General features: G+C 37.8%; 1 protein-coding gene across 1 annotated transcript in view; it reads left to right on the forward strand.

The window, feature by feature from the left end:
• Positions 1–24511, forward strand: part of Nol10 (nucleolar protein 10) — a 92419-nt gene that overhangs the window by 5751 nt on the left and 62157 nt on the right. Inside the window, exons 3-12 of the mRNA XM_047523315.1 lie at positions 905–1003; positions 6049–6126; positions 7853–7890; positions 9237–9373; positions 10719–10784; positions 12615–12675; positions 14105–14190; positions 19791–19869; positions 20933–21082; positions 23717–23783. Coding sequence (XP_047379271.1) covers positions 905–1003; positions 6049–6126; positions 7853–7890; positions 9237–9373; positions 10719–10784; positions 12615–12675; positions 14105–14190; positions 19791–19869; positions 20933–21082; positions 23717–23783 — 861 coding nt within the window. The remainder of the gene's footprint in view (positions 1–904; positions 1004–6048; positions 6127–7852; positions 7891–9236; positions 9374–10718; positions 10785–12614; positions 12676–14104; positions 14191–19790; positions 19870–20932; positions 21083–23716; positions 23784–24511) is intronic.

Here is a 24511-nt window from a genome sequence, read left to right on the forward strand (position 1 = left end):
CCAGAATCCATACTTTTTTGTAGGAAGAAATGGGTTTTTGTGAGAGTGGGTGTTGTTTTGATGCAGACAGGTCACACTAAGTCTTTCTCTAATGCAGCTCCTCCTGGCCACAGAGTGGTGCCGGCAGAGCCACAAGCTAACTTGATTCTCTTTCTTATCAAGAAAGATTTGGGGGGCTAAACCTATTATTTAGGAAAAAAAAATTTAAGTTGTTTTATACCTATGTTTGAATAATGAGTGTGGTTTAATGTTTATTCTGTTCCCCTTAATTCAGTTCAAGAACTTAATTCAAGAACTGGGTGCTTGATACATTATTGTGATTTTTTTTTCAGTTAATGAGGACACTCTTCCTTTTTGAAAAGTAAAAATAAATTACATAGTATGTGAGTCAACTTCTTGTTACAAAATAAACCTTAAAAAGGAAAGGTTTATTTGGAGGAGGTTTCAATCCCTGTTTGATTGGCCCAGCTGCTTTTGGACCTGTGGCAAGGCAGCCATCATTGCAGGGAGTAGGAGACGGAGGAAGCTGCTTACCTCATAGGCAGGAGATGAGAAGGGGAGAGGAAGAGTGTCCCACAGTCCCCTGTGGTCGTACCTCCAGTGACCTAAGAGCTCCCATGAGGCCCCACCTCCCTGTAGCGCCATGGGCTGAGATCCAGGCCTTTAACAGTTGAGCCTTTGGGAGATGTTCAAGATCCAAACAGTAGCACGTAGCTTAGAAAGACTAATGTATGAGTAAGAAGGAACTTGCATCTTAATGGGTGGGCTGTGCTAGTGTCCTTTCCCAAGGCCTGGAAATGTGTGGGATGTAAATTGCCTGTTTGTAGTTGCTGTGACTGTTGAGCATGCTTTGTTCTCCTGTGATAGAGATTAGTTAAACCGGTTACTTTTTCTCTCTCTGTAGATGTTCGTAGGAGAATTGAACTTATTCAGGATTTTGAAATGCCTACTGTGTGTACCACTATTAAGGTGTCAAAAGATGGACAGTATATTTTAGCAACTGGTAAGCATCCTTTTGGTTCTGATTCACGTACATTTCATAGTGTGAAATGCTGTGGTGGGAAAGGTCACATTTTTTTACCCTAACATTTTATTATAAAAAAATTTCAAACAAAGAAATATTGAAAAAATTGTACGTTGAGCACCCATTTACCTAATACCTAGATTCTGCAATAAATAGCTTATTCTTTATAATAATAAATAAATAGTTTACTGTTTGCTTTCTCACATATCTCTTTATTTCTCTTTTTGTCCATCCATCAATCTGTCTTGGTTTTTTGTTGTTGTTGTATTGGGGATTTACCTAGGGGTTCTGTACTCTGCCCCTCTTGCCCTTTTTTTGCGACAAGGTCTTGCTAAGTTACCCAGGTTGACCTTGAACTTGTGATCCTCCTATCAGCCTCCCAAATAACAGGTTACAGGTATGTGCCACTGTCCCTCCTTCCATCTTATTTTTTGTCGCATTTTAGAACAAGTTGTATGTATCAGCTTACTTCACCCGTAAGTACCTTATTAGCATGTGTGTCATTAACTAGAAATGAGTTTGTGTGTGTGTGTGTGTGTGTGTGTGTGTGTGTTATAGTGCAGGAAATTGGGCTCAAGACCTTGTTGTGCTAGGTAGGTGCTCTAATGCCGAGCTACATCTCCAGCCTTGCGTAGGTCTTAGGTTTACAATTTGTTGAGTTTTGACAAATGCACACACCTGTGTAACCTAAACCCCTGTCACAATGCCGAACATTCCTTCCACCTAGAATATTCCTTCATGCCTCTCGCAGTCAGTTCCTGTGCCCAGCCAGGCCAAGGCACCCACTGCCCTTATTTTTTTTCATTGCAAACAAGTTTAGCCTGTTTTAGAACTATATAGATGCAATCATGCATTGTGTATTTTGTTTTAAGATTTATTTTACTTAGGATTTTGTATTTGAGATTCAGATATGTTATTACATGTATCAATAGCTCGTTCTTTTAAAATTAATTACCAAATAGTTTTTCATTATAATGCAAATACTCTATCCATTTTCCATTTGATGGATACCTAGACTAATTTTTAGCTACTGTTGATAAAGAACTGTGAACAATTTTAAATACATCTCTATTGGGATACATGCTCTTATTTGTCTTTGGTAAACCTAGGAGTGGACTTGCTGGTTACTTTTTTTAGAAAACCTTCAGACCGTTTCTCAAAATGGTCATATCATTTAGACTTAACACCAGCAAGGAAGAAGGACTCCAGGAAGGGTCTCATGACTTTCTGCTTCATGCAGTAAAAAAAAATTATAAGATTTTACATTAACATTTTTTATGCTAAAAAACATGAAATATAGGGGACTTTTAATGCGTTATAATGTAGAACAGTATTGCTGAATGGTTTTTTGGTTGTGATTTTGGTGCAAATGTTGTGTGTTGTCCACAACCTTTTCTTAGTTTAATACTATCTATATCCCTTTTCCAACCATTTTCTGTGTGTGTGTGTGTGTTTGGTACTGGGGATTGAGCCCAGGGGTTCTTTACCATTGAGCTACATCCTCAGTCCTATTTTTTTTTTTTTTAGTTTTGAGAGAGGGGTCTTGCTAAGTTGCTTAGTGCCTTGCTAAGTTACAGAGGCTGACCTCCAATGTATGAACCTCCTGCCTGAGCCTCCTGAATCTCTGGGATTGCAGGTGTGCACTACTGCACCTGGTTCCAATCACTTTCTGTTTTCACACCTTTGTGCACACCTAGGCTAATCTTTTTTGTTCTTTGTTAATGGTTGTCTCAGTATTATCACAGTCCACATCTCTTGCCTCCAGGTTTATTTTCAGAAACTGGTAAGGAGGATTTAGGAAACACATGCTATATGGACATAGTTGTTGAGAACTAGAAGGAACTTAGAAACTTATTTCATTTTGTTCATCTTCTATAGCCAGAGATATTAAGTTCCTGACTAGGCTCACAGTTTTATTATCTAAGAGGGCTAGGATATAGATTAAGGAGTTAAATATGTTAAACTATACTTTTTAAAACTTCAGTTTTAATTAATTAATTAATTGACTATAGTAATTTTTTTACCCCCAGGCAAAAATTAGTAGCATTTTTCCTTATTTCGAATGCTTTAAAAAATTTGTTTTGATCTTTTAAATTTTTTATGGATTGAATTCAGACTGAGCTATGTTCCCAGCCCTTTTTATTTTTTATTTGGAGACAGGGTCTTCCTAAATTGTCCAGTTCAGTCTCGAACTTGGGATTATCTTGCCTCAGCCTCCAGATACCTTTTTATTTCATTTTTATCTTAATATTTCATCAAGAATGTGTAAAACATGGCTGGTTGGTCTGAGGAACTGAATTTGCATTTTCATTTGATTTTAATTAATTATTTTTTACCCTGCTGGGGATTGCATTCAGGGCCTCTTGAAGGCTAGACAAGTGCTCTACCTTTTGAGCTACATCCCAGTCTAGTTTTAATTAATTTAAATAGCCACCCATGGCTATACAGTTGTTTCTGTGGTCCAGAGTCCCTCTGGTTTGCCTTTCTCGAGGCCTTTCTCTGGTATTGGTAGAGGATGTTTACTTGGCATCACCATTTTATTCAACAAAGTCTTGATTTCTTTTTTCTTTTTTCAGTACTGGGGATTGAATCCAGGGGTGCTCTATCACTGAGTTACATACCCAGCCCTTTTTATTTTTATTATTTTTTTCAATTTTGAGACAGGATCTTGCTAAGTTGCCCAGGCTAGTCTTGAACTTGTGATCCTCCCGCCTCCTGAGGCACTGGGATTATAGGTGCAGGCCACCATGCCCTGCCCATCTTGATTTTGATCTTGATCTCTGTCTCTGCCTCTTTCTTGGATTGCCTTTAGTGTTGTAGGACTGTGGCTAAAACAAGTTGAATAAGATTGTTCCCTGAGGTGTTTCAGTTTAGCTGAAGAAATAGACTCTTCCAGGGAATGAACCCAGGGGATATGCTAAATATTGATCTGCTACAAAACTAATCAGCGTTTTGTTACCTTTTGAAAGCATTTGGGTTATGATCATGACAGATTTGAATCTATTCTTAGTTGCATTATTAGCCTTGGGAATGAGAAAAATAAAACAGGAAACAGAAGGACTCCTTTTATTTATATTTATCTTTTTTGTCACTTTTTTTTTGTGATGGCCAGAGTAAAACATGTAAACCTTGTAAATGATATAAAGATAAAAGGCAAAAACAAAACCCAAAACAAACAAAGTGGAAGGAAGGCCCTGCATATATTCAGCCTCACATACGGCCTTTCAGACACTCATATGTACAAATGGTCATCATACAACAGTGGGCTCCAAGTATATTCACTGTTTTTAAAAAAATTTTTTTTAATTTGTTCTAATTGGTTATACCTGACATTAGAATGCATTTGAAACATTGAACACAAATGGAGCATAACTCCTCATTCCTCTGGCTGTACATGGTGTTGAGTTCCACCAGTAGTGTAATTGTACATGTACAGAGGGTGATAATGGCTGTCTCATTCTACCGTCCTTCCCATCCCTGCTGCCCCCAGCCTCCCCTCACTCCCTCTGCATAACCAAAGTTCCTTCATTCTTCCCTAACCACCCCTCACTATGGACCAGCTTATCAGAGAAAACATGTGACCTTTGATTTTGGGGGGGATTGTCTTATTTCACTTAGCATCATATTCTCTAGTTCTATCCATTTACCTGCAACTGCCATAATTTCATTCTTCCTTAAGGCTGAGTAATGTTCCATTGTGGTATATGGACTACAGTTTCTTTATCCATTCATCTATTGAAGGGCATCTAGGTTGGTTCCATAGTTTAGCTATTGTGAATTGAGCTGCTATACATTTACTGGATTTTGTTTTGTTTTTTTGTTTTTGCGATGCTGGGAATTAAACCCAGGGCCTTTTGCTTGCAAGGCAGTCGCTCTACCAACTGAGCTATATCCCCAGCCCCATTTACTGGTTTTTAAACTTCTGTTTATTTATTGTTTTGATGGTGCTGAGGATGGAACCCAGGCCCTTGCACATGCTAGGCAAGCGCTTTGCCAGCTGAGCAACATCCTCAGCTCTGAACTTTTCACTTTTATAGGAAATCTTAGGCTTTGATCCATGCCAAAACCAGAAATTATCTCATTTTCTTTTTAAAAAAAATTTTTGTTTTAAAAAACAATCTTCTTTTTCCCTCATTACAAATGTGATAAATTTATACAGAATGCGCACTTACAGAAATAACATAAAACCTTTTGCAGTATAAAACGCGGAAGTCTTCAGAATTGCCCTTCTCAGAGCTAGGCAGTCCCTGTGAGGTCGGTACTTGTTCCTGCACCTTTTCGCACATGGAGTGCTGACATCAGCAGCGTTCGGTTCTACAGGCTTGGGACCAGAGTGCACCCTCTTCTGTGGCTCTTGCTTCTGTTTTCTTCCTCTGCAGTACATGTCGTAGCTCTCCGCACCAGGAGTCACAGGTCTGCTCCTCCTCTTTATGAGGTGCATAATGTTCCCTTGAGTAGATTTACCACCGTTTATTTAAGCATTTTCCTGTCAGGGGACCTTTTATTTGCTTTCAGTTTCTGGCCATTGTAAACAATGCAGCAGCAAACATTCTTCCTGTCTTTGGTACGCTTGTGGGGACGTTTCTTTAGATTCAGTTTGTGTAAGTTGAAATGTAGTTTCAAGGTATATAAACAAGACATATCCTACAGGTGTTGCTGGATTGTCCTCTGAAGAGATTGTATCCACTACACTAATCAGCAGCAGTATGTAAGAACACTGTTCGGCCCTCCCAGCGGTACAGATCTTCTTCATCTTTGCCATTCTGATGGACAAAATGCCTTCATTGTTCAGTCTACTTTCATTAGTGTCTTCGTGAGGCTTATTATTTGTATTTCATTTTCCATGACTTGCTTGTTTGTCCTTTGCTCATTTCCCTCTTGGACTGCTTTTAAGTTCCTTTTGTTTGATTTGCCTACAACAAATCCTGCCTACCTCTGAACAAAAAGTGTCCTCAGCAGTTCTACAGGATATTGACTATGAAAAGTCTATCTTTAGGTTTTACATTGCTTTAATTTTTTTATAGGAACATATAAACCCCGGGTTCGATGTTATGACACCTATCAGTTATCCTTGAAGTTTGAAAGGTGTTTAGATTCTGAAGGTAAGACACTAACTTTGAGTTTGTAAAAATAGCTTTTGATATTTGTCTACTTTTCTGCTTTTCAAAATGGAAATGGGGTGTTGTGCTAGTCAGCTTTGTCACCGTGACCGAAATACTTGAGAACAACAACTCAGAGGAGGGAAAGTTTATTTTGGTTCCTGCTTCAGTGGTCGGCCATTGTTCTGGACCCAAGGCAAGTCAGGACAGCATGGTGGAGAAGTGCTGCCCGCCTCATGGTGGCCAGAAAGCAGAGAGAAAGTGGGGAGGGGCCTCAGGGAAGATGCACCCTTCCAGGTCATGCCCTCAGTGACTTACCTCCTCCAGCCAGCCCCCACCTGCCCCTGTTGCCACCCAGTCAGTCCACTAGAACTAGGACGGGCTGATCAGCTTACAACTCATAATCCAATCACGTCGCCTCTGAAATAGCTCTGCATTACTGCAGGAACTTTTGGGTGACACCTCATATCTACACCATAACAGTTGTGTATGAGTTTTTTATTGTTATGTAGCAGATTATTACAAACATGGTGGTTTAGCATACATTTAACATTTACTCCTCTGTAAGCCTTTAAGTCCTTCCAGTCCTGCTGAGTTCTGTGCTCAGGACTGAATCAGGGTGTCAGCAGGTGTGCTCTTATCTGTAGGACTGAGCACAAGACTGCTTCCAAACTCACTCAGGTTGTTGGCAGAATTCAGTTTGTTGTGGTTGTGGGACTGGGGATCCCATTTCTTGTGCCAGCTGGCCATGCGTGGCTTGTTGAGGCTGCCTGCATGCCTTGTCACATGGTCACTTCCACATTCAAGCAACAGCTCATTAGATCCTTCTAGTGCTTTCACATCTTTCTGACTTTCCCTTCACTGCCAGCAAAAGGAAACTACTTTTACAGTGCTTATGTGATTATAAATCTGCCGTTTGATATGTAATGTAATGTATCACAGGAGTGGTGTCTCAGCAAGTCACAAGTTTCACATTGGCAGAGGAGGGAGGATTGTATTCAAGTGAAGGTCACGGAGGGTAATTCTCATTTTTTGCCTTGCATAGAAGACACATTAAAATGGAGAAGTTCAACTTTTTATTAGTTGGCCTGGTGTTGGGGATCGAGGGAAAAAGAAGTTAATGGGAGGTTGCTAAGGGCCTCACTAAGTTGCTGAAGCTGACCTTGAATGTGTGATCCTCCTGCCTCAGCCTCCCCAGTCACTGGGATTACAGGTGTGTGCCACCACGCCCAGGGGGAGTGTTCCTTAGAATTATAAGCGCATTCTAACTTGTCTCACCCTTTGCCTTTTAAAACTAGGAATTCTGTGTGCCACGGGTAACAGTGGTTTCATTCTTTATTTTAATTTAGCAGGTAAACTATGAATAGGTAAAGAGTTACACCATTACCCTTTTTTAATCAACATTTTAAAATGTTTTTTAATATGTATTTGAAAGTCTTAAAAATTATTTTGAACATCTTGGTAAAATAGTGACAAAATTTAGAAGTCATATTTGTGCATTTATTTCAGTTCTATAAAAAAATCTAGATGGTATATCTTTAAAAACTGTAAACCTTTGAATTTTCCATTTGTCATTTTGGGGGCAATATGACAATTTCATTCTTGTATGGGTTAAATAGTATTTCTGTGTAATTTCCGTGTTGGATTAGAATCTTTGCCTCAATTTGTATTTGTATTTTAGGAACGTTGGTTGATAATTGCATTTTTTCCCCCATTTCTTGTTTTCCAGTTGTCACCTTTGAAATTTTATCTGATGACTATTCAAAGGTATGTTTGACAGCTTTGGTTTGTGCTGGCTATATTAAAGGAATGAGCGAGTGGAATTTATTTTTATAAATATAAAGATTTTCAATTTTCAGTTGTTAGAAATGGTTGTGTATTAGATAACCTCTTTTTTTCTCTTAATATACTTGTAGTTTAGCACATGGATGATGTGTAGTATTTTTTAGGATAATTGTGGTAGGGATGACCTTTGGCCTGTCCATTTAGCTTTCTGTATCATGGATGAGACCTTATCTCCATTTTTAAGAATTGGTAGCAGTCATCTTTTTAAGACTATCTTATGTTCTAGATTTGCAGTTCTGATTTTTGAACTTAACTCAAGTTTGTTGCCAGGTTGGCTTTGCTCTCTTATTTGTAAGTGAAGAGTAGACTTGCATTCTTATACATTTCATTTTCTTGACCCAGCAAGTGGTTGTGGTGTCTTCTCATACAGTTCAGAACACAGCTAAATAGATTTATTACTTTGCTTTTCTTGGTGCCATTGGTCCATCCTTCAATTCTTACGGTCATTTTCAACAATTAGAAAATCATCAGTGAAGGCTTTATTCAATTTAAAATGAAAAATTTTTATGAAACATCTTGGTATTCCATTAATATGTACAATTTTTATGTACCAGCTAGAATAAATTTAATAAAATAAAAACATTACTTGGTGATGTTGAATATCATTGTGAGGGCTGGCAGTGTAGCTCAGTGGTAGAGTGCTTTCCTCCCTCTTGCAAGGCCCTGAGTTCAATCCCAAGCACCACCAAAAAAAGTCATCTTGAAGGAAAATTGAACTTTCTTAGCTGACATGCTTCATGTATTGTCTTCAGTTCTGGAAACTGTGAGTTCAGTTTATCCTTTTAACTGTGGTAGCATTTATCATGTATTTTTGGGACATAATTTTATAACATTTTCTCTAATATTGATAAATTTGCATTTAAATACCATCTGTAGATTTTTCAAACACTTTTGTAGTATATAAAAAATAAATAAGGAGTTTCTCAAACCCTGTGTGATAGCTGTGGGGTTATTAGAATGTGTTCTTTGGTGAAACAGGAAGTTGCTCATTGTGACTAAAACATACTGGAGCCACGTCAGTGAAAGTGTTTGTTTTAGCTCTGTCAGTTAGAAGGAAAGGTTTACAGAGATGCTGTCAGGGTGCAGGAAGGCATTAGGCTCCAGTGAAGAGTTGTGATTCTTAATCGCACTGGAGTGTATGGGAAAGCCTGGGTGTTCAGAGAAAGCAAGTGTGAGCAATTAGTTTGTTTTGCTTTGCTTGTTTTAGTTATGATGAAATAAAAACTTTGTGTAGAAACCGAAGTAAACTGATTTTCTTTTATTTTCAGATTGTCTTCTTACATAATGATAGATATATTGAATTTCATTCACAATCAGGTTTTTACTACAAAACCAGAATACCAAAGTTCGGGAGAGATTTCTCTTATCACTATCCATCCTGTGACTTGTACTTTGTTGGTGCAAGGTATTGGATCCACTCACTCTTTGCTTTCTCCTTTTCACTTCATGAACAATCAACTTCTCATTAAATTTCCTGTATATTTTGTCTATTTAAATAGCCTTAATAGATAAGTGATGCCTGGTTATTATTTTTTAAAAAAATCTTGGTGGGATGTGTTGGGCACATGCACTAGCTGCATAGGAGGTTGAGGCAGGAGGATCACAAGTTCAAAGTCAGCCTTAGCAGTTTAATGAGGCCCTAAGCACCTTAGTAAGACATTGTCTCAGAATAAAAAAGATGGGGATGTGGCTCAGTGGTTAAGAGCCCTGGGTTCAATCCCCAGTACAAAAAAAAAAATTTGAAAACCTAGGAATAAGCCAAAAATAAGTCCAATAGTCTACATATTGGTGCATTTTATGGATAAGAGGTATCATAATGTTTTAATACCTGTTATTCCACTTAATTAAACATTCTAACAGTAAAAGTATTTATGACAGTTTTTATGTCACAGTGGGTCAAGCAGGAAATGTTGGTAGGAAACATAAGCCTGTTCAATATAGCCCAGTTGCCACAATATTGTTTATTTTACTCTGTTTCCCATATTTCTCTTTATTTCCCCAAACTTGTAGTTCCTGCTTTAAATTTATTCCGTATCAGTAATGAATTTCTCTCTGGACCTTTTGTAATTAAGGTCCTATGTGGTTATGGATTCTAGTAAAAAAACGTTGGGGAGCAACTTTAAACAAAAATAATATATGATCCCTGCTTTTAAGTTGCTTTAGTTCCAAGGTGACTAAATCATTTAGGATGCCACCTTTGACTTCTGTTGCCTAGTGCTCTAAATCCAGAGAGCTAACGTGTGCAGCCTACTAGGATGATTTTGTTGGTGAGAGCTGTTAGCCCTGTTGTGTCGTATTCTAAGACGTTTTATCCTTATATGTCACCTTTTTTATGAATATAAAAGAATTCATATCCTTTTTTGAAAATGTAGAAAAGTACAAAAAAATTCATAATTATGCCACCCAGAGGAAACTTTTGCTAGTATTTTTATTGTATTTCCTTCTAATTTTTTCTTATTTTTGTATTAGATGCATTATATTTCTTTTGGATCCTGCATTCTCCATGTTATTTGTAAATAGTCTAATTCATAATATTTCCTCAGCAAGTAGTTTAACTCACCTTTATACATGACAGGTTTATAAATAAGATGAATATATTTTAGATCTGAAATAAATCTTTTTATCAGTTTTACAAAGGGTAGTGATGAATTATGAGTGGTATATATGTATATAGGTCTGAAATTTATATTTATTTAAAGAAAAGTTTATTGTAGTTTGCCAGATTTTTAGCTTTCTTTATTACTTTGCAGCTCTGAAGTTTATAGATTAAACTTAGAACAAGGACGATACCTGAATCCTCTACAAACTAATGCCGCGTGAGTATTTGAAGTGATGCTGTATTTATTTTGACCAGGAGATGGTGCTAGGTGCTCAAGTCGTTATCAGATAATCTGTATTGTGTTTAAGTAGAACTTTGGTCTACTTAGTTTAAAATTTTTTTCTTAAAAAAAATTCACCCAGAGACCTGTTGATTTCTTAAAAAAATTTCAATTCTCACTTTAAAACTTCTAAAAATTCCTTTGAAAGGACTCCACTTAGGTCTGGGATGTGGCTCAGTGGCTTCATACTTGCCTCACATGCATGAGTTCCTGAATTAATTCCCAGAGCTGCAGCAACAACAAAACAAACAAATACTCAGCTTAATATTTTTATTTGCAGTGTTAAGTTTTCTTTTATGATTTTGCTTTGTTTGTTCCAGATTTTCTCATTTGGAAAATTTTGAATTAGTGTGTGATTTTTAAAAAATTTTATTTTTATGTTATTAGCGTACATTTAAGGTTTAAAAATTTTCCCTTTTATCATACACTACAAACTGCATTTATATTTTATTCAAAGAGAAATTCTTTAGGAATGAATTTATCATTATCATCCTATAGAATAATAAATAGCCATGAGAATGAAAACACCACATGCCAGGCATTATTCTATTTTACTTACATCAGCTTATTCTAAACTGAAGTCAGATTTTGTGGTAGTTTCCACATCTCCAGTTCAGAGAGAGAGCCGTCTAGTGTCAGGGGTTAGTGGTTTGCCCAAGGCCAGACAGTGAGTCCAGGGTGGGAGCTGGATTGTTTCTCATCTGCGTGCAGGAAGAGCTTGTTGAATTTGTCTTATTGCTTTGAGAGTATTTTTAAAGGTTAGAAGAACATAGTGATTTATAAAACAAGTAAACTTGTTTCACATTGATCTGAAGTGCTTTTCTTTTCTTTCTTTCTTTCTCTCTCTCTCTCTCTTTTTTTTTTTTTGTTCACAGGATCGAGCCCAGGGGCTCTCTTCAGCTACATATCCAGCCCTTTTTGTTTTTTATTTTGAGACAGTCTTGCTACATTGCCCAGGCTGTCCTTGAACCAGCTGTCCTGCTGCTTCAACCTCCCAAGTTGCTGGGATTACAGGCCTGCGCCACCATGCCTGTAATGCTTTCTTTCTTTCTTTCTTTCTTTCTTTTTAAAAAGCTTGTAACTTCACGGTACATTATTGCATAACAAAAGTTACCCACTCTTTAGCTTCACGATTTCCTGCTTATAATAAAAGCTGCTATTTATTATGAACCTTTTTTTTTTTTTTTTGGCGGTGCTGGGGATTGAACCCAGGGCCTTGTGCTTGCAAGGCAAGCACTCTACCAACTGAGCTATATCCCCAACCCTTATTATGTATCTTCATACTGTGCATACTGCTCTACACTTTGCAGTCACTTTCATTTAATCCTCACAACAACCCAATGAAAGAGGTGAAATATCTACTTGATAGAGAAAGAAAACAAGACTCAGATCAGTGTACTCGGGTCTCAAGATTACCATAGTGATAGCCTGTGTTCCTAAGACTGCAACCTTGCCTTGGAAGAAAGTAGAATGACCTTTTCTTCTCTAGATGGTGGAATAGTGTTTCAGAAGGAAAGCCTGTCTTGTCTGTCTCCTGGCAGGCAAGAGGTTACCTGTTGCCTTGGGGATTAGAAGCTCTGGTGGCTGCGAGCCCAGGCTTAACTCCTTCATGCCTTGCTGTTTTTCACTTGCAGGTAACGAGAGAATATGCACATTCTGTCTCCTTGGAATTTGGATTGACTGTTTATTTAGAAAGTTAATTGAATACCTCTTCTCTCAAAAGTAGATGCTAACTAGTATTTTCTTCCTGTTGCTTTACTGTTTTAGGGAGAATAATGTTTGTGACATAAATTCAGTGCATGGCTTGTTTGCCACAGGAACAATTGAGGTATGCATATGCTGACTTTATTCCTTTAAATATTTGTTTCATGTTTGATTGTGAATGGGTTTTTTAATTTAAAGACCATTGCTTGATTACTCAGAGCAGAATGGTAATAAGGTGATTGATGACCTTGGTTTTCTGTTTGCATATAACATTGACTTTTGTACACAGACATGTACTCCACAACTGCTGACTGACTGGTCATGCATCAGAGTGGGCAGGCACAGACGTTGAGCTGGGGTACTTGTAGATAGCTAAGGACAGCCTGCCACCGCCCTTGGATTGTTGACCCAGGAGGAGCACTGCACACAGCCACCCTGGTTCTTATGGGAGGCAATATTTCTTGGAGTTCCAACTCTCATTTATTAGATGGCTTCACATCTGTGAATTAGTAATTTTTCCTAAGTCTGAGTTTCTTCATTGCTGAGACAGTAATACAATCACAAGCTGCTTAATGACATTTCTGTCAGTGATGAGCCGTATGGGCTATGGCCCAGCAATGCTGTAGCCATCTTTGTGTTAGTACACACTGTAATGTTTATACAAGGATAAAATTGCCCAGTGCTGTGGATCTCAGGTCATATCCCCATCATTAGGCAACATGTAACTGTACTTACCTTATCAACTCTTCAGAAGTGTGGGTGACATTCACATGAAATAACCTGTGTAAAAACAGCATAAACTAGAAAGGTATGTAGGATAGTGTCTTGTACATGTCATATAGTAGCAGTCAGTAAAAATCAAACACATACACAGTACTTTTCTTTTAAACTACAGTAACTTTGAACCAGTGTGCTTCATGTTTGTCAAGAATTTTTCTATGGGGCTGGGGAGATAGCTCAGCTGGTAGAGTGCTTGCCTCGCAAGCACAAGGCCCTGAGTTCGATCCCCAGTACCTAAAAAAAAAAAAAAAAAAAAAAAAGAATTTTTCTAGATAACTGGGCATGGTGGTGCACACCTGTAATTCTAGGGAGACTGAGGCAAGAGGATTGCAAGTTTGAGGCAATCTGGGCAACTTAGCAGTAAATAGGACTTAGATGTAATTCAGTGGCAGAGTACTCCTAGTTTCAGTCCCCTGTTCTGCAAAAAATATTTTTTTCCCTGAGATTTGCATTTTTCCTTTGGGATAATGATAAATATTCAGTTTTAAAAGATGCACGTATGCCAGAAGTATGTAATAAAAAATGTATTGCCCTGTACCTTCCAGATACTAAATCCTATAACCTACAGATAACTCATGACCAGTTTTTTTCCTTAATTATAAAAGGAAATCAGCTCGTGGAACAATATTTAAATAGTATTAAAAAGGGCATAAGGTAAAAAGTTAAATTTTTACTTCCCATGAGATAAACAGTCTTAATAAATCTTATTTTCAAATGTGTTTTAAATTTTTCTGCTAGTAACTTTCATTTAAAATCGATTTTCATTTGTTTAGGGTCGAGTGGAGTGCTGGGACCCAAGAACTCGAAACAGAGTTGGCCTGTTAGACTGTGCGTTAAATAGTGTCACAGCAGATTCGGAGTAAGTGGAAGTTAATTTGTAGTATAACTGTTATCAGCTTTCTGATTTAAGCAAATGTATCAATGAAATTATAATAAATTGCTACAGGATTAAACTCTTTAGGAAAAAGTTGTACTGTCTGTGACTATTTTACATAAACATGCTCTCATGTAAAAGCTGACTAGGTGGGTGAGCCAGACAGAATTGCTTTCTTCCTCTTTTTCTTTTTCTTTTTTTTTTTTTTTTTTTGCAGTGTTAGGCATTGAACCCAGAGCCTTGAACATAGTAGGCCAGTGTCCTGCCATGGAGCTATATCCTCAGGCCTTTAAAAATTTTTTTGAGACAGGGTGTTGCTAAGTTGCCCATGCTGGCCTCAACCTTGTGCTCCTCAGCTTTTGGAGTAGTGGGGATTCCAGGCATGTGCCACTGTGCCCAACCAAATAAAATTCTTTTCTCACCTACTACCCAGAATGCCTTAGTTCTTTGGTTGTTGTGGAATTTGTTAGTATATTATAGGAATTTATATTCTGATTCTGTAGGATCTAATGATAGGACCAGGGATGTACCACTCCAGTTAACAGGCAAAAAGATGTGCTTCAAATGCTAAGGGTAAGGAAAGCAAGAGCTTTCAGTGTTTTCTTGCTCTTATTTGTCTAATTCCTACACTAAGCACATTTGGAAGAGGAGTACATACTTTGGGTTGAAAACCTCTAACACAAAAAAACAGACTTAAGTAAGAAGGAAAAGCCCTTGCCTCTCCCCACTCAGCAGTGGCATGGTGTCACGGTTATCCTGTGTTCGTAGAAACATGTGTAGATGACACTCTTTTGGGCAGATCCTTAACGTGGGGTTTGTTGCCTCAGTCAGTTCAGAAATGCCTTTCTCTGGTCTCTCATGCTTTTACCAGTTCATCCTCATTTCAGTTCAGTGAGAGTTTAGATCCTTACTGTAGTTGTATACTATGGACGGACGTGGCATGTCCGATGGCTCCAGGATACAGACTGAACTCTGAATTATTACAAAATTTTCTGCAATTTCCTTGTTTGGGGTGGAGAGGGAGAGAAGAATTTATAGTTCTTTAAAAAAAAAAATCAGTTTGTGTGAAACACCTTTGATCTAGAAAAAAAATTAAGAATCACTAAATTAGGAAGATATGTCTTTCTAATAGGTACTTTTTTTCTATGTGTAAATAAAGAATAAGTAGTTTTTTTTCAACTTTTAATTATGACATTTAAAGTGAACATAGGAACATTTTTGTCCTGATTTTTATTGTTTTAGTAGAGCAAACAACTTCATTAATTGTAGAATGGTATACAGAATAGTAAACAATTTTAAACTGGACAATTCATTCCTACATTTGCTAATAAAATAAATTAATGTAAAATGCATATTAATATTTTATTATATAGGCATGAAGTTAAAGAGCTTTACCCACTAGGAAGCAGAGGCTAATTTTCTCTCACTCTTAAACATTGACTATTCCTTGAAGTAGAATAGGAGACTTGGGTTCTGGAATAGGTTCTATTGTCAATTGTTACATCTTGGAAAAGTCATGTAGAAAGACAGGTTAGCAGAAGTTACTTGCAGTCTGTCTTAAGGCTATTCCTACTCTCAATTTGTGACCACAATGGAGGTAACATTGTAGAAAACCTAAGTAAGAGATGTGAAAAAGATATTCTTGTTGGGCAGGCATGGTGGCACACATCTGTAATCCCAGTGAATCAGGAGGCTGAGGCAGGAGGATTACAAGTTTGGCCAGCCTGGGCAATTTGGCAAGACCCTGCCTCAAAACAAAATTTAAAAGGGTTGGGGTTGAGGTTGTAGATATAGCTTTCAGGGTAGACCACTTGCCTAACATGTGCAAGACCCTTGGGCTCGATCCCCATTATTGCCAAAAAACTTTACAAATGAGAGAGTATTTATTCTGTTTATTTAAAAAAAATAGAATATTGATTCACAAACTTTTTTTTACTGACTTCTTTTGTTCTTAGAGGTAGGGCATTTTAGCTGTTGTGATGGAGTTTTTAAAAAAATAAACATTTTAAAATTTATTCTTAGTGAAAAAAGATGTTTAAAAGTTCTAGAAATACAAAGAAGAAAGTAAAAATGGCCTGTGTATATGTAAGTAAAAACCACTGATGCTATAAGATGGGTGTGTACAATTTGGTGATTATTTTCTGAGGGGAAATATCTAGAATCTGAAAAGTGTGCTGAGTTTAACAGCATATTTTTAAGGCATTTGCTCTCTTGCTGAATTGAAAACCTAACATCAGTTTAAATGTCTGCCCAGCTGCTCATAGTGTACACTCTCCCATTTCCTCAGCCCAGGGCATCCACCATAGCACAGTTGCTAACATCCCTCTCTTTTTTTGAGATGAATTTTGTTATGTTGCCCAGGTTGGCCTCAAATTCCTAGACTCTAGCAATCCTGTTTCCTCAGTCTCTTTAGTAGCTGGGACTACAGGTGTGGCTGCCACAGCTGGCTTCCTTATTACTAATCTTAAAGCGTTAGAAAGAGCCAGAGGATATCAATTAGATAAAACTTGGTAGAAATAATAGCAAACACATAGCACTGGGCACTATTCTAAGTTCTTTACATGTAGTAGCCTTTTGCTCTAGTTGCTGTTACTGTATTTACTTTACAGATGAAAAGCATCCATTATTGACATATTTACTATTAAGCCTTTAAGAATTGGTTCAGAAGCATACTTATTACCAAGGAAGGATGCTCCAAATATACATTACAGTAGGAAAGTAAATCACAGAATTTTATCGCATTCTTGAAAGATTCAGAACAGTGAACATGTATGTGTATAGTCAGATGAAAAAAATCTGGAGATAAACCAAAATGTTAAAAGAATATTTCTTTCTGTTTCAGTTTCAGGTTTTTTTTTTTTTTTTTTAATGCTTGACTTTAGTTTTTCCCCACAAACCTTGTAAGCTGTCACTTCTGTTACTTAACAAGTTCTGGAGAGTGGAGTCCATACAGAAAGAAAGAAAAAAGTGTAAATATGCATAGGGGAGGCAGGAGATCATTCTTTGCAGGAGAAATTATTTGCCTGAGAAGTCCCATAGAATCAACTGAAAACCTGTAAGAACTAACATGAAAGTTAAATTGGTTACAAAGTAAATGTACGCAGATCAATGACTGGTGTTTATCAGCACTGTCCTGTTTTATATAGAGGCCCAGAGTTCTCATTCACCACAAAAATTGCAAAATACTGTAGTACTTTTTCTGAAGAAAATGACAAAATTTTATTATGAAACAAAGTTTGCGTAAGTGGGAGAAAAATGTATCAGCATACTAAAGAATTTTTCCAGGGTTCAGTTTTAAGAGGAGGCGAAGCCTGGGGCTTCCTTCTGACAGCCACTTCGTTGGTGCTTCCAGGCTGAGGCTCTGGGTGGCAGAAGAGGCAAAGCTGCTGCTCAGTGCCCGCAGCCTGGCCTGGACCTAAGCCAGAGACTTGCAGCCTCGTACTGAGAGCAAGGACACGTGTCCATTTCTGAGTCGTGTTCCCTCTTTCCATTGTGGATCATTGCTTTTGTGCTGAAACTCCTCTTTGACGGGTAAGAAGCATATTCTAGAGATGTCTTTGGTGTTCTTAGAGATCTTACGGTCCTCATTTGGAGATTAGTCTTTCGTTTTACCTGGATGCAGCTAATCATGAAATGGAAATGTGTACACCCATGTCCAAAAATAAAATTGTTTTAAGTAAAAAACAGATTTTTCTGAGTGTACCTTATCCTTTTTTAATTAAAATGTAAGATAAATGTAGATCACATTCTGTATGTAAAATGTATTTTAAATTTTGGTTATGAAAGTGTGTATGCTAGAAATGTGATTTTTCTCCATTACATTTTTTTTTTTTTTGGTACTGGGATTGAACATGAGGGTACTCTTTTTTTTTTTTTTTTTAATTAAAATATTTTTTATGTTTACAGACTGCATTTTGATTCATTGTACACAAATGGGGTATAACTTTTCATTTCTGTGGTTGTACACAATGTAAATTCACACCATTCATGTCATCATACATATACATAGGGTAGTATTGTTTCATTCTACTATCTTTCTGTTCCCTATCCCCTCCTACCCCATTTTCCTCTATACCATCCAAAGTTCCTTCATTCTTCTCTTCCTCCTGCCACCCTACCTTGTTACATATTGTCATCCACTTATCAGAGAAAACATTTGGCCTTTGGTTTTTTGGGCTTGGCCTATTTCATTTAGTATATTTTCCAACTTCATCCATCTACCAGCAAATGCCATAATTCTTCTTTATGGCTGAATAATATTCCATTGTGTATATATACCACAGTTTCTTTATTCATTTGTCAATTGAAGGGCATCTAGGTTGGTTCTACAATCTAGCTATTGTGAATTGAGCTGCTATGAATATTGATGTGGCTGCATCACTGTGGCATGCTGATTTTAAGTCCTTTGGGTATAGGCAAAGGTGTGGGATAGCTGGGCCAAATGGTGGGTCCCTTCCAAGTTTTCTGAGGAATTTCTGTACTGCTTTCCAGAGTGGCTGCACCAATTTGCAACTCCACCAGCAATGTATGAATGTGTCTTTTTCCCCACATCCCCGCTAACACTTATTATTGCTTGTTTTCTTGTTAATAGCCATTCTAATTGGAGTGAGATGAAATCTTAGGGTGGTTTTTAAATTTGCATTTCTCTAATTACTAGGGATGATGAGCATTTTTTCATATATTTGTTGATCACCTGTATATCTTCTTCTGTGAAGTATCTGCCTAGTTCCTTAGCCCATTTATTGATTAGGTTCTTTATATTTTGGGTGTAAAGTGTTTTAAGTTCCTTATAAACTTTGGAGATGAGTGCTCTGTCTGAAGTGTGTGTGGAAAAGATTTTCTCCCACTCTGTGGGCTCTCTTTTCACATTATTGATTGTTTCCTGTGTTGAGAAAGAACTTTTTAGTTTGAATCTATCCCATTTATTGATTCTTGCTTTTATTTCTTGCGCTATGGGGGTCTTGTTAAGGAAGTCTGGTCCTAAGCCAACGTGATGGAGATTCGGGCCTACTTTTTCTTCTATTTGGTGAAGGGTCTTGGACCTAATTCCTAGATCCTTGATCCATTTTGAATTGAGTTTTGTACAGGGTGAGAGATAGGGGCTTAATTTCATTTTACTGCATATGGATTTCCAGTTTTGCTAGCACCATTTGTTGAAGAGGCAATCTTTTCTCCATTTTAAGTTTTGGGCACCTTTGCCTAGTATGAGATAACTGTACTTATGTGGGTATGTCTCTGTGTTTCTATCCTGTATCATTGGTCTCTTTTGGTGCCAGTACCGTGCTGTTTTTGTTACTGTTGCTCTATAGTAGAGTTTAAGGTCTGGTATTATAATACCTGAGGGTACTCTTAGCACTGAACTCAACCTCATCCCTTTTAATTTTTTGAGACAGGGTCTGGCTTAGTTGCTGAGGCTAGCCTCTAACTAGCCATCCTCTGCCTCAGCCTCTTGAGTTGCTGGAGTTATAGGTATGCACCACTATGCTCAACTCCATATTAGATTTGAAGTGAAGTTTAGCAGCGACCTTGTTACTTAGAATGAGGTTTGAAAATATATTCATGGAACTGAATATTTTGCCTTTCAGGATAAACAGCTTACCAACCATCTCTGCTCTGAAATTTAATGGTGCCTTGACCATGGCAGTTGGAACATCTACAGGGCAGGTAAATAATGTTTAAGTTGAAAATGTTGCATGGAAGTTGGTATTTCAGAGGCATGTGTTGGGAGAATCATTCTGTGGGAACAGAGAATGAGATGTTACTCTTGTAATCCCAGCTACTCAGGATCACAAGTTCTAGGCCAGCCTGGGTAATTTAGTGTGTGTGTAACAGAGGCCTATGGTCAAGAAAGTTTGAAATTTTGCCAGGCTCCTACTCTTGGAAATTCACAGTAGTTTTAAATACATATTGAAGGATCTGAGAATTCCTGCAGACAAGAAATGTGGTTAGTGGATACTTTAAAGGTTTGTGTGTGCAAGGAGCCTTTTCTTCACACAGCACCTTGACCTTATCACTTCCAGTGAGGTCATCAGTGAGCCCATCAGCAGTACTACTCTGAGGAGTAGGTCTGTCTTTCCATAAAGGCAGAGCCCACATATTTGGAAGTTTTCTCCAAGCCCACAAGAGGCCTGAAAGCCACCTCTATTAGGTACACTGCCTCTGTCATTCTGTGCTAGAGGGCCCTGTCACCTAGGCCTCAGACCTACTTCCCTAGGCCCCCTTGCCTCTAAAGACAGGGGTTTGAAGAGATTTCCCTACTCCTGAAGTGCCATGCGGCCAGTGTTGACCTTAATCTACGAGGACTGTTTTCATTCTCATATCAGTTGCTATAGCAGCGGTTGGTATGTAGTAGGCCCTCAGTGTATATTTGTTGAATTAACAAATGAAAAAAATTGCATGTTAAAAAAATTAACAAATGAAAAAAAAAAACCAAATACTAGGACTTTCCTATCATTCCTTTCTTAGTATAGATCAGGAGTTCTCCAGCTTAGTGTACCTAAAAATGACTCTCAGTTTTGAATTCATAAACTATACATTCTAAAGGTAATTTGGAAGTCTTTACCAGAGTATTGCTGGTAGAATGTTAGCACGCTGAGTAAGGGTGTTGATTGTGTTCATGTAAAGGTAACGAAGCAAATGATGGCCTTTTTTCTAACTTTCATGTGTTTCGTTTTAAGGTAAACAGTTTATTTTGTTTCAACAGAAGTAACTTGTTTTTTTCTTTCAGGTTTTATTATATGATCTTCGCTCTGATAAGCCACTGCTAGTTAAGGATCACCAGTACGGTCTGCCCATTAAGTCAGTTCATTTCCAGGAGTCATTAGATCTGATTTTGTCTTCTGACTCTCGAATTATCAAAATGTGGAATAAGAACTCAGTATGTATTTTTGGGTTGGAATCACTTCCGTTTCCATTTGTGTGGGTTCCCAGTGCTCTTTTGCTTCCCACTGCTTCTTTTGAATGATTTCAGTTCCTGAGAAGGAGATTCTGAGGATCCACATGGTAGCCTAGGAGGAGGCCAGGTGCTTAGATGAGGTCTGTGCTTTTGTAAGGTGGTCATGCTTGCTTTCTTCCCCTGAAGTTTTCCAGGGCTGCTAGCCCAGTGTGCGTTTTTGATGTTGAGTTAGGTGGAGAGAAAACCATTGTTTAAAAAAGTCTGTCCCTGACAACCCCTGAGATCTCAGCCTTCGTCATCACCCAAGAAAGGTTTCCCATGGACCATGAGTTATCTTTCCATGTCAGTGTTACTGTAAGTCCCAGTTTTATACCTTTCCTACCTTAAACAGGTGGGTTTTTAGAGATGACACCTTTATAATAATTTCTCATAATATTTTCTTAAAAACAATATTTTCAGGGCTGGGGAGATGGCTCAGTCAGTAGAGTGCTTGCAACACAAGTCCCTGAGTTCGATCCCCAGCACCGCAAAAAAACAAAACAAAACAAAACAAAAAAAACAATATTTTCTCTTGAATATTTTGATATCCCTTTCCTCAATTCTGAGTCTTATTTTAAAAAATAATAAAATTCAGTATTACTGTTTTTAACCCATCTTCTATTTTTTCATTTAAATAGTAGAAGGTAAGTTTATCAAATAAGTCAGGAAAAACATATTCAGTCTAACAGTTGCTTTTAAGACTTCTTTGCATTTAATTAATTAGAATTTAGAATCTTTTTCAATTTTGTTTTTTAAAATAACATAATAATTGCAAAACAGCATGCATAGTTTTAAAAAAAAGGTCACTTTTACAAATTTCATGTCTGAGATGAGTTTGGGTAGAAGGCCCAAGACTTCCACATTCATCTCCCAAAGGCAGCTGCTGGTCTCATGGGAAACTACAGAGCTCAGCCCTATCACCTTGTTTCCTGTCTCTGGCTTTCAGGCCATTGCTTTTGGTTTTTTAAGTTCCACTTTTTGACTCCAACCTCTGCATCTGCCCTGGAGGTTTAGAGCTGTCCTTGGGAGTTTTACCTCTCAAGCCCTAGTTCTGTGAGTTCCTCTTGACTATTTAAGTATTGCAGGGATAGTTAGTTAAGCTGTGTGCTTTGTGGGCTTTAAGTTTGCAGCATTTGGACAGCTTTCTCAGGAAGATTCAGAGTGTCTTAGATCAGGATTTTCTCTGCTCTTTTGCTGGCAATCCAAACTTCAGTGTTAAAACACTATTTTTGTCAGGTAGGGTGGTGCATGCCTATAATCCCAGGGACTCAGGAGGCTAAGGCAGAAGGTTTGCAAGTTCAAGGTCAGCCTCAGCAACTTAGTGAGACCCTGTTTCAAAATTAAAAAAAACAAAGAGGGCCGAGACTATAGCTCAGTGGTAAAGAGACCCGGGATTCAATCTCCAGTGCCAAAATAAATATAACACTTCTTAATACTACAAATGCATGTGTTTTTATTTTTAAAAATCCATATATACTGGTACTGAGGATATTACCTTGGCCTGACTTCTGTCCTAAAAGCAGCAATTTATCAGTTTGGATGTTTGTGTGCATTCCCCAGACTCTTCAGCTGTGTCAAGTTTTCTTGGATTTCTATAATGTGTAGCACGCTTTCATTCTTTGTTGTTCCCTGCTGTTCTAGTTCCCTTTCCCTTCCTTCCTTTCCTCCTCCTTTCCGTCCTTTCTTGTCTCAGTGGCACGTTGACTGCTGCTGTTGATGGAGCTTGCCTGGCTGAGGGCCACTCCCTTCGGCAGCCTCCCCGTGGCCAGGTGTTTTTTCTTCTAGTGAAGATTCAGCTGCAAGAGCCAGCAGACCTCTTCAGCATTGCAACGTAAAACCATCACACTGTAATTGCTACAGTAAATTTTATTTTGGCGTTTTCATTTCTTATGACTAAATACTTCCTCTTGACTAACTCCCAAGTTGCTCGGCTTTGCGTGACTTGCCTGCCTTGTTTATCTTTCTCATCTCCCTTCTCCACACCCATCTTCTATCATTTTTTCTTTTACTTTCCTTCTTTCCTTTTTTTAAAATAGAGCATACTACCCCACATTATCTACATCGTAACTTATCTACATCATAACTGAGACCTTGTGTATTTGTAGACTTCCATTTGTATTTCACGTTCATTGTCTTGGCCTTCTTGTCCTATATTTGTGGTGCAGGAATAGCAGGTGTCCTCATTACCATGGTGGCCGTTTCTCCTCTGAGTTCTTTGAGTACAAATTAAGTTGGGAATATGTCACAGATTATGCAGATTTTTAAAAAAATTGATGTACAACTTATTTTAAACTTTGCCCTTTTCCACCATGTGGGCATCATCTTTAAAACCGTGGGGCTTTTTTGGACAAGTTACTGCTCCAATTTGGGCCTTAATTTCTTCATCTCTAAAATGAGAGCATTTGATAAATTGATATACAAATTCTTTAAGATATTTTAAGTAAAATTTCTTCAGTTAGGTTATTTCATATATTTACATAGCAGTGGGTGGTTGAGTTATGTCTCCATTTTCTTTATGTAACATTTCCAGAAGTTATCTTTAACTATTTAAATAATTCATTTTACTTACTGTTTTAGGGAAAAATATTTACTTCCTTGGAACCAGAACATGACCTTAATGATGTTTGTCTCTATCCCAACTCAGGTATGTACAATGTAGCACACAATGTTCAGTGAGACAAATGTTGGCTATACATTTTTGAGTTTTAAACTATTTTTACTTTCTTAAGATAGTAACAAAGTACTTGGTATTGGGTATTTTACTTGGAAGAATAAAGAACAGGAAGTGGTATGGATGATTCAGGAAAAGGTACTCTTAATGACTCAGTCCTCATCCCGCCTAGCTATTAGTAGAAACTAGTAACAATATTTAGGTAGGCGTCAGGTGAAATGCTATTTTGGTGTGCTCTTTAACTCTTTTATGTGATTAGTAATAGTGGGTGGAAATTGAGGTTAGGGATTGAAGGAGGCTGGGGTTGCCTGAGAACACACAAATGGCTCATGAAGCCATGGGCTTTGGTGTGTTCTCTGTTGTATGCTGTTCAGCAAATTACACAATAGATTTCCATATTAACAGTACATTCAAGACAAATATGAAGACTTCCGGGGCATGAGAGAAGAATGAGAACAGTTTCAACTCTCAAACAGTATATTCTGTGTATGGGCACACACAGATAATCCTAATGCAGGGATACACAGCAGAGCTCCCAGAGTCCTGTCATGTGTATGGACACATGTTAAAGGGAGGACTTTTACCCAGAGTATTGAGAGAAGAGCCTTAGAGGAGATTTTGTTTGGCATTGAGTTTGGTGCAGTGAGTAAGGTTGGATTAGATGGAGATAGGGTCAGTGATCCACTGAGAGATTCTTACAC

This window comes from Sciurus carolinensis, chromosome 13 (genome assembly GCF_902686445.1).
Source record: "Sciurus carolinensis chromosome 13, mSciCar1.2, whole genome shotgun sequence".
In the NCBI taxonomy this organism is placed as follows: Eukaryota; Metazoa; Chordata; class Mammalia; order Rodentia; family Sciuridae; genus Sciurus; species Sciurus carolinensis.